Source organism: Artemia sp. Qi Xiang Cuo, chromosome 19 (assembly GCF_049724085.1).
Source record: "Artemia sp. Qi Xiang Cuo chromosome 19, ASM4972408v1, whole genome shotgun sequence".
Taxonomy (NCBI): Eukaryota; Metazoa; Arthropoda; class Branchiopoda; order Anostraca; family Artemiidae; genus Artemia; species Artemia sp. Qi Xiang Cuo.
Window position 1 is genome coordinate 55,835,057 of NC_142812.1, and position 10,952 is coordinate 55,846,008.

General features: G+C 34.5%; 1 protein-coding gene across 1 annotated transcript in view; it reads left to right on the forward strand.

The window, feature by feature from the left end:
* atos (atos homolog atossa) overlaps positions 1-8,450 on the forward strand; it is a 107,607-nt gene extending 99,157 nt beyond the window's left edge. Inside the window, exon 11 of the mRNA XM_089105267.1 lies at positions 8,010-8,450. Coding sequence (XP_088961393.1) covers positions 8,010-8,199 — 190 coding nt within the window. The 3' untranslated portion in view covers positions 8,200-8,450. The remainder of the gene's footprint in view (positions 1-8,009) is intronic.
* The last annotated feature ends 2,502 nt before the right edge of the window (positions 8,451-10,952 follow it).

Consider the following 10,952-nt stretch of genomic DNA (forward strand, 5'->3'; position numbering starts at 1 on the left):
ATAAACTGTCAGATGTCTCCCATTAATAACAGTTGAGAGTTCGGTATCACCTCTCTCTTTCATTACTTTTGGCTCATCAGTTGCGTTCTGTTCAGTGCTTCCACTGTCCCCAAAAATCTCGTAAAAACGAGCGGCAAAAACGATTTAGCCTAGAAGCCTCAAAGCTGCAAATCCGGCCCTGACTACAGCGCTAAGTATGTATGTAGTTTGTAAATTGTCGACTTTAACTTTTTTCAACTTTCATTCGTAAAATATACAATCTACCAATTAGACTAAAGGTTGACAGGCGCTATTCAACGAAAATATGTTGTTTTTTTTTTCTCCTTTTACTTCGTCCTTTTCAATTTTTGTGTATGACGGGTCATAAATAAATAAATTAATTAATACCAAAAAAGGTTTTCTTTCCCAAAATATAGGGGGGTGGATGCAAAGTTTATTTTTCAAAATTTGAGGGGGAGGGATGGTTTCGTGTTTTTTTTCTAATGGAAATACCCAAAAAAGCTATTTTTCAAGAATACACTGATAGGTATTTTTGAACGAAAACACTAAAAAAGTGTTTTCTCCAAATCTCTTGGGGTGGCACCTTGTTGTTGCACAGCTAATTGATTATCTGCTTAGCAATACAGGGTCCGATCTCTGCCACAGCAAGGTTGGCAACAAGCTTGCTACTTGTCCCCCCTTAAAAAGACTCAGCAGCTGAAACGTCGATTAGACTTCCTGTGTGCCAGTAATGGCTCTGGATGATCTTTATATTTGTTTTGTCCAACGAGGGGGGGGGGTATGTATTTTCAAAAATCTGATGGGTGGTGCTATTTTGTATTTTTAATGGAAATAGCGAAAAAGATAAAGAAATCACCAAGAAAAAGACAAATTCACCAAAAAAGATATTTTCTTCAAAATATAGTTGGAAGTGAAAACAACGTATCCAAGTGTTACTATGGTGTAACTTCGGCACAACTTTCAGTAAATTCATCCAGAAGTACTTTTGTGGCCTTTTTTTTGAGATTAGACAGTTGAACTTCTTATTTCACAAAGAAATACAAAGACAAAAATTCCAATAATCGTATTGATTACCCAGGATCCAGGAACATATTAAAACAAATCCTGCAAGTTATATCAACACTATTGAATTATATATAAAACACAGAACGTAAGAATGTATCAAAAATAAAATAAGAGGTCGGTCTACAAATAAAAACAAAATAAATTCAGCTTCCGTTTCCCTCCTGAGATAAACGAACTCTTTTTCATCCGAGCTAACTCTTAGTTTTTGTTTCATTTTTCTCGTAAATTTTGAGAACTTTGAGAATTTTGAGAATTGGCAGATAATGATGAAATTATTTGGGTCAAAGCCCAACCTAAGCGACTCCCTAGGCCGCTCTCTGCCGTAGCAGTGTGCGTTTTCTAGTATTCACTTGGTCAGCCCGCTGCAGCAAGAAAATCTTTTTGGGAGAAGCTGCAGGAATCGACAGATTACGTCCAGAGAACTCACCCATATTTTGGAGTAGTAATGCTAGGAAATGCTAACGAACTCGATAGCAAATCGCTGGCCAGGTCACTTAACCTTGAAATTCTAGTCGATTTCCCAACAACTAAGGGGTATACTTCTCTGGATGTAATCACGATAAATAAAAGTTCAAATAGGGATAAAATCCTTTTAATAGACAGTGATGATGATAACAGTGATAGAAATTCACAAAAAATACCAGATATTTCGGTCACATATACAGTGACCGTCATCAGTAGTAAACTCTGATGACGGTCACTGCATATGTGACTGAAATATCTGGTATTTTTGTGAATTTCTATCACTGTATCATCATCACTGTCTATTAAAAGGATTTTATCCCTATTTGAACTTTTATTTATCGTCATGGAAAGGCAGTCTGGTCTCCGAAATTATCTGGATGTAATCCTGACAAATCTTTTGGAATATTGCCAGAATCAAAGTAAACTAGCACCACTTGGTGGAAGTTACCATTATATGTTACAGTGGAACCCCTTGGAAAACGTAAAAATTAAATACTCAGTAACCGAAGTTACTTCAAGGCCGAACACTGACAATGGTCTGCTGCACTTCGGTGACTGGATAACGGGAGAAAACTGGGTTGCGGTCTCTTCAGCTAAAGACTTGGATTCCTAAGTAGAAGAATTCCATAATAAGGTAAATTCAAAATTTCTCGAGTGCTTTCCCGAACGTAAGACTAAATTATGTGCTAGTGATAAACCATACGTAAATTCAAAAATAAAGCAACTGATAAAACATAAATTGCACCTAATACGAAAAGGTCAAGAGAACCAAGCAAAACAGTTGGCAAACCAAATAAAAGGGAAAATCAAAAAGGCACAAGCAAATTACCTTGAAAATGCAGTTGACCATCTTTTGGAGTCCAAGCCGTCGCAGTTTTTCAGTAAAGTAAAAAGTCTGACTGGCAAAATTTCTCAACCAGTTGACTTCATGAAGGAGGAACCTCTAGAGAAAACTGCGAATGATTGAAATGCCCATTTTGCTTCAATTACGCAGTCTTACCCCCCTCTTCCACCCGAGGATCCTCCAGTAAATTTAAATACTCCTTCAGATGATAATTTAATTGCTGATATTTCATCGGCAATTATAATCCATAAACCCTCTTCTTTAAAAAGAACTTCCGTTGCCCCTTTTGACATTCCAGCTGCTCCCATTAAAGCATTTGCTAAAGAATTATCATTTCCCCTTCAGATAATTTTCAGTAATATAACAAAAACAGTATATTTTCCAAAGAAATGGAAGAAAGGGTTTATTACCCCCATTCCAAATAAAGGAGCAGCTAATGATTTCTCTGGTGTCCGGCCGATCACAGTTATGTCAGTTTTTAGCAGAATATGCGAAAGCTTTGTTGCCGCATGGCTGAAAAAATATCTTTTGAAAGTAACTGATCGAAAGCAATTTGGTAACATCCCTAAGTGTGCGACAGTTCATTACCTCGTTAATTTAATTGATTTTATTTTAAGACACCTGGATGAACCTGGAAAATGGATAAATTTAATTGCAATTGATTTCAGAAAAGCATTTGACCTTGTTGATCACAAAATCCTTTTGGAAAAAATGGCGGAAAAAAATATACCCAGCTTTATTATTAAAACCATCAAGAGCTTCTTAACAAATAGAGAGCAAACTGTGAAGTATAAGGACCAATTTTCCACTTCTCTACCAGTTTTTTGTGGAATTCCACAAGGAACTGTGATCGGGCCGCTGGGCTTCCTCCTCATGATAAATGAAATTAATATTGAGCTGGAGGACAGATGGAAATACATTGACTTTTCCTTAACGTAAATCGTATCTGAGGATTCGAAAAGCAATGGATCTGGTTTCATCAACCAAGTTACCTCAGAAGCGGCTGAACTAAACATGGTCGTGAATAAAGACAAATGCTCGGTCATGACATTTTCTTTTCTTCGGAATACTCAACCTTCTTTAGAACCTCCTATCGCTTCCGAGCTAATAAGTCATAAAATAACTTTACTTTGTGTGGTGATTTCTTCTGACCTCTCAAGGCGGGAGAATACAAAGACAATTGTAAAAAAAAGCTAACGGCGCAATCCAAATGCTAAAAACACTGAAAAAATTTCGAGTTCCTAAGGACAAGCTGAAATTAATATTTTGCACTTTCATCCGCCCCTTAGTTGAATATGCTTGTCCGGTTTCTGAAATAGAACGAGTTCAGAAGAGATCACTGCAAATCATTTATGGTGGTTCCCCTCTACCTTACTCCTTTTACCTCAAAGAATTTAAACTTGAATCCCTTTCTTCCCGCCGAGAAAAATTATGCCAAAGATTTGGCTCCTCCCTTCTTCAATATCCCGTCTACCGATCATTCCTTCCCCCACCTTTTGTCCCTATAAGATCTCGCCCCCCCAGGGAAGTGGCTGAGAAGGTTCCGAAACTAACCCCAGTCCACTGTAACACCATGCGCTACAGTAAAAGCTTTGTGCCAAGCCTTGTGAAATATTACAATGATCTCTAGTGTTTTTATTGTTTAGTTTATTTTATCCTGACAAAGTTTTATCAGGCAATTTTATTCTCAATCTCAAGTGTTTTTATCCTTTATTTTATTTATCCTGACGAAGTTTTATCAGACAGCTTTATTTTGCTAATTATGACTAAGAGACATCATATTTGGGCTTTGCCCACGAGAGCTATGTCTTGTTTTTGAATTAAAAGAATTTGAATTTCAGGAAGTTTTTTTTCTAATAACGCTTTAACCGGTTCTTGTAATTCTCTCAGTAATCCATTGAAACATACTGACTGACAAATATAATAAAAAAGATAGCAAAAAAAGTAGAAATCCTGTAGAAATAGAGAAGCTCTGTTGTCAGTTTTTTTTTTTTTAGGAAGTGAGCTCAAACTCTTATTACTGCCCAAATTTTACTAATTACACTAATTAAATTAATTATTCTGATTATTACGCTAAAAAAAGCTAAATGTCGTTAAACGCTAGATGGTGTTGATATTTGATAGCTGAACGCTAGATGACGTTGATAGATGAGCGACAATTCCCACTCTTATAAGTTATCTATCATCTTTGGCTAACAGGTTTATTTCATAGCCTCAAATACCCAGTTAGATGAATATTCATTAACTTTGCTTGTTTTGTTATTTTGTGCGTATAGAATTGATTTTTTTTTATTTCACAAAGAGGTTAAAAACAAAGATACATGACAAAAACAAAGAAAGATGATATGCTGTTAGACACAACATGTCAGGGGATGTAAAGAAACTAGAACTGACGCTAAAACCATAGAACTTGTCTGACGTTTTCTTATTCCGACGTAGGATTAATTAGTATTTCAGAACTAGTGAGAATTAATACTTCAGAACTTTAAGCGTAAACGTTCGGCAATAATTCGTTCTTTGATTTGTTTGAAACCTTCTCTTCTGACGTTTGATCGAAAAAATCATTCCTTCTGGGAAAAATTTTAAAAATTGTGTCACTATACATTTTGTCTGCCTCCATTTTTTATATCTAATTTCGGGGGCTTGCTTCACACCAATCTTATTGAAGTATACCCCCTCTCAAACCTATGTATAAGTAAGAGAGGGGGAGGTCACTTAAGGTAATTGTTGTTCCTTTTTTCTCTAAACTGTCTGAGAATTGGCATTAAAGAGATAAACCCGGATTTTGTAATCCTCAGAAGAAACAAATTAAAGCTAACAAACTGGACTTCAATTAAATATCTAGAAGACCTTGGATGTTCTCCTTGCATAATCTATGCATCTTAGTCAGTGCGAACGAAAAAGAAACCATGCTAAACCAATAAGGAAGTGAGGCTCACCCATGAACAGTGAGCTCATTGTGCTCAGCTTATCATTGTGAGCTCATCCACGATAGTGAGGAAGAGAGAATTGGTCTAAAAGTCGTTTTTAAGGGAATCAGGGCACAAAAGGAATGTATGTAGGGAGACGGTCTCGGCTCCCAGCCATGAAATCTTAAAATTTCCCGAAATTCAGGGAACTTTTTATTCAAATTATCAAATAATTTATTTTTTTCCCCCCCCCCCCCCTCTACCAAAAAAGTCCTAAATACTTACCTTAGTCGGTTTGTCTAATACTCAGATAAGATCAACAATCATGACAACAGTTAAATGTAATTTTTAGTTAATGCACCTCACACCACCTTATAACCCTAATTTGAGGGGTCGAGCCACAAATGAAGATTGCAACGAGGTAAAAAGACGGAAAACGGCTTAAAAGGTTAATTACATTGAAAATCTAAGAAATTATAGAATCACAATTATGTTGGGCGAAGGTCTCAAGTTAGTCTGATAAAAAAAAAAATTAAGGCTCTAACGATGAAAGATAGTTACAGTCTTTAATTCGTAAAATTCGCTGTCACGGTGCGACTTCTCATTGATAGTTTTCTTCTCTTTTTATGTTTTTTTATGCTTTTCTTGTACAAAACAAATATTAGTTATATAAGCAATAAGTCTAAACTGAACTTAATATTTATAAACAGGGGTTAGAAAAATAGACCTTTACACAGGGGCGAGGACAGCGGAGAGGGACAAGGCCTCGAGGGAGACTGAAAAAACATAAAGAAGGCTCCAGCTCCAATGCAATTTTTATATTTTACAAAGATTTCCGATTATATTTGCTGACTCCAAGCAGATAAATGTACTGTTAAGTTCGTAAAATTTGTTATCATTGTGCAGCTTTTTATTCGTAGATTTCGTTTATTGTTAGTTTAGTTTTATTGTTTGCCAGTATAGAAACTATGATCTCTTGGCTATTATTTTTCAACATAGAAACTACTATACTATCATGTGCATCTTTTTTATTGGTTATTTGTGTGGCTTTTTATTTGTAGGTGGTTATCATTTGGGCAGCTTTTTATTTGGGCAGCTATTATTTTTCAACATAGAAACTACTAAACTATCATGTGCATCTTTTTTATTGGTAGAATTTGTTTATTATTAGTTTATTTTCATTGTTTGCCAGTATAGAAACTATGATCCCTCGGCTATTATTTTTCAACATAGAAACTACTATACTATCATGTGCATCTTTTTTATTGGTAGAATTTGTTTATTATTAGTTTATTTTCATTGTTTGCCAGTATAGAAACTATGATCTCTCGGCTATTATTTTTCAACATAGAAACTACTATACTATCATGTGCATCTTTTTTATTGGTTATTTGTGTGGCTTTTTATTTGTAGATGGTTATCATTGTGCAGCTTTTTGTTGGTAGAATTTGTTTATTGTTAGTTTTTTTTATTGTTTTCCAGTATAGAAACTATTATACTATCATGTCCACAACAATATCTAAAATTGATTTAATTATTGAAATCTTTTTGGATTTAAAGTTTGGGGAAAATGGAGAGGATAGGGCTTCAGGTTAATCTGGTAAACACAATGTATGCTTCATTGATGGCAGAGACTTACAGTTTTTTTTATTTTCAAAACGTGTTGTTATGGAGCAGTTCTTCATAACACAACAAAGGGGGCTGGAGCAAATTCCGAGGGATATGGCTTCAAGAGGTCTGATCAACAAAGTGTAGGTGATCCCAGATAGTTGAAATCTTTAATTTGTAAAACCTATTTACCCCACAAAGGGGTTTGGAAATTCCAAGGGAGGCTTTAAGCGTGTCTAACCTAATGATTTGATTGATTTTTGATTTGATAACAGGGTTTATTCTAGAAAATACATAAAGAAAACACTAAAAAAAAGCAATACAACAAAAAAATTAACCCTCCGTAAGCTTTCGCTTCAAGAGACTAGATATTGTATAAACTTTTTTTTTCCTCCTTCATTCTTCCTTTTCCCCTTCATTTACTTACTATTAAGTGTGAATAAATGTTGTCAACTTATTGTTTTTCCTTTTTTCCTTGTTTCTTTGTGGTGTTTAGTATTTTACTTTGATATTTTATTCTGTATTTTGTAGACCAGATAGTGAAATACTCTGTACGGGCTTAATCACTGAATAAAATCATTCATTCATTCAAGCTTTCGCTTGTTTGGAGTAACCCCTTAAACATAGTAATACAATTTTAAAAAAAATAAGAAGAAAGAAAAAAAAATGGTGTATAATGGTGTACAAACATAATGCAGGTTCCAATGCTAGCAAATAGTTATAGTTTATTGTTCATAAAATTTGATAACGTGCAACTTTTGATAACGTCAAACCAGGGGGGTAATGCAGAGGGATTAGACGTAAAGGATCTCCTATATTCATAATATAGGTTTCAGTTATGCCAAATAGGTGTAGCCTTTTCAATTACTTTGTTTTATGGTTTTCCTGTATAGAAACTGCTAATCATCACAACAAACAAAATTTTACGTCGTATTGACATAACAATTACAAGGGGGTTAAGGTAATAGCCCTCAACATAGAAGGGGGTGGGATAAATTTAGAGGCAGAGAGTCGAATAAGCAAAATGAAGTTCGAGTGACGGCAGATAGTTAAAAACTTTGGTTTTTACAGCTTTTTGTTATGGCTTAGTTCCATTAGTAATTAGTTTCATTTTTAAGGTTTGCCAGTACCAAATCGGGTCGAATATTTTTGCATACGGATATCAGACTTATTGTGATTCGAAGATCAGATGCGGACACGGCATATGGACACGGTTTGGAGGAGTGTTATGAGTGGAAGTCTTTTATAAGAGGGCCAACAAATCCTAGATTTTCACCATCAGTCCTTACAGCTCGTTCAGCCTTCTAGAATAATTTGTTTAAGGGCATAACCGATTTAAATAACTGTTGCTAACCTTGGGTTCACACAGCTGCATTTTTGTGATGTAAGACGCCATACAGCCGATGCTGCAGAAATCCTGAATAGTTATTGTCAAATTGGTCTATTCTACCCGTCAAAGCGCTAGTGACACGAATACGTGGCATTGGATAAAAAGCAGGGAGGCTTCGGGACCCATCCCGTCCCCCTCCAAAATTCCAAATTTTCTTAAATTTCCAGACTTACCAAAATAGTTAAAAATCATCGGGTATGTGCCCGATGATTTTTTTTTTTTTTTTTTTTTTTTTTTTTTTTTTTTTTTTTTTTTTTTGCAAATATCTTTTGCAACGGCAATGTTTAGATATCTTAGCGCAACCAATGAACAGCTACGACACTTGAACTTGCAAAAATGGATACAGTTTTCTGAAGATTGCAATAACGCATCTGTGTGAACCCAGAAAAACTTAATTTCCAAAACTGTAAATTGACCAAAATATTTCTACTTCATATGAAACGAATCTTCGCAATCGCACTTATAGGTCTAATATATAGGTCTTATATTACAATCGGAAGCAGGCTTTTTTTTGGGTGGGGGCAGAGGGGGCACTTGCCTAGGGCGAAGAAATTTTAGTGGCGCAAAATTTCAAATGAATAATTTAACGGTTATAATCATTTTGTCATCTTAGAAATTTCATTTTTATTAAAATAAAGTAGAGGGCGCAATTAATAAATGAAAATAATAAATAAATTATTAATTAATTAATAAAATAAAAATTCAAAATTAGATAATGATAACTGAATAATAATAATTAAAATAATTAAATTAAAAAATAGTAATAATGAAATTATTAAATTGAAATAATTAAAAATTAATTGTTGATTAATTTTGATAAATTGAAAACATTGTTGTTAATACATAAAATGTTGTTAAAATTTCGCCTGAAAATTTCGTGGGAGACAAGGGGGATGGCTTATCAAAATTTTTCTCGGGCCCAAGAGAAGCCAGAACCAACACTGATTAAATTATGAGCTTTGACCTTTAGGTGTGAAAGGGAAGAGATACTTAATGCTTTTGAAATAGGCCTGAATAGTTTTTTGTAATTTTTGTGGGTGTTTTATTTTCTCTTTTGTAGAGTCACTTCAATTAGATCCTAGAACGTTCAAGTTTACTTAGAAAGAGACGAGTGATTTTACAACTAGAGACAACTGAAATGAATTTGTAGGGTAACTCCTCTTCCCTTATGATGTCTCACTCCGTCAATCAAAGTTCTTCATCAAGGATTGAGGAAATGGGATATTATAATAAATTTTCCCACAATATTGACCAATATGCGACATTTATTGATCGAATTATAATTTTCTTACAGCATTTTTGTGAAAGAATTAATTTCAGCTATTTGGTAGGTTTTTTTTTAAACCTCTTTTTTTAATAAAACGCCTTGTATTCCCCAAGGGCTTTACTAGAAGTTCATTTCGAAGAACTTGTTTCATTTCGGGCACTGGGATAATTTTCCATCCTATTAATATATTCTTAACGACCCCCCCCCCCAGATTTTGACTTCTATGCGTGCGGTTTAGTTAAAACTTGAGGTGGGTTGCGTGAGTGATTTTTCTTATAAGAGAAAGGGTTTTATCTACCCATAGTATGCTTTAACACGTACTACGTGTAATTTTTTAAGGTGAGAGGAGTTCACGCTGTTGGATTCTACTGTGGTCTATAGTCAGTTAGATATGGTGGGGAATTCACTGCGAAATTTCATAAAACATTTTAGTAAAATGTGTAAATCAAAATTTCTAGCTTAAGACACTCGTAAAAATGTATTGGCTAAGTTCAGGTAAATTAATAGAGAACTTTGAGTTCTGCAAATTGTTTTATGGTGAATTACACTTTAAAACAATAAAAACAACACTTTAAAACAATATGGTAGGATTATTTTTAGAAATGCTGGATCATTAATGGATAAGACAAAAAGGGATATTTGATAATCAACACAAATCACTTTTTAAATGAAATCTCAAAACTTTTTGATTTGGTTTGACTTAAATTGACGAGATGCATTTGATTCTTTCAATCAATTCTTTCTGTTCTTTGGATTGATTTTTGGCCTAGCTTTTTTTGAAAATTTTCATTTCATTTATACAGCTTACCTGTCCACTCTTCCTCCGGAATTGATATGACTTACCAGAAACACTGTCTAGTTACGATTCTGAATCAAGTGTCATAATAAGGTGAATATAATGAAAAGTATCCCTTTTTGGACGTGCGCAGAAATTATATTTCTATTTAATTCTACTTTCCTCTGCTTCTTTTGTGATTCTTATTACTTTTTTTTACTGGTTTTTGAACTTCCTCCGCAATGTTTCTCCTTCCCTTCCCTTCCCCGAAATACATTTCTGCGTGCGTGCCTGTGTTTTGCCTTGTAGCCTGTTTGAATAGCTAAACCTATTATCAAGGCCGTATCCAGGGGGGGGGGTCAGGGGGTTTCAACCCCCCGAAAATTTTATCGGACTCGTAACAAACGTAACGAAAATGAACATAAGCAAATTTTTGATGCGTATTTTAAATTTTTTTTAGCCCTCCCTCCCCCGAAAAAAAAATTGTTTTGTAAAATCCTCCCCGAAAAAAAAAATCTTGGATATGGTCTTGCCTATGATACTTCTCGTCTTTCAACTAATTATATTTGTTAAAGAGTTTTATTTTAGTATTAATTATATTTTAAAGTGAATTGGGCAAATAAGGGATT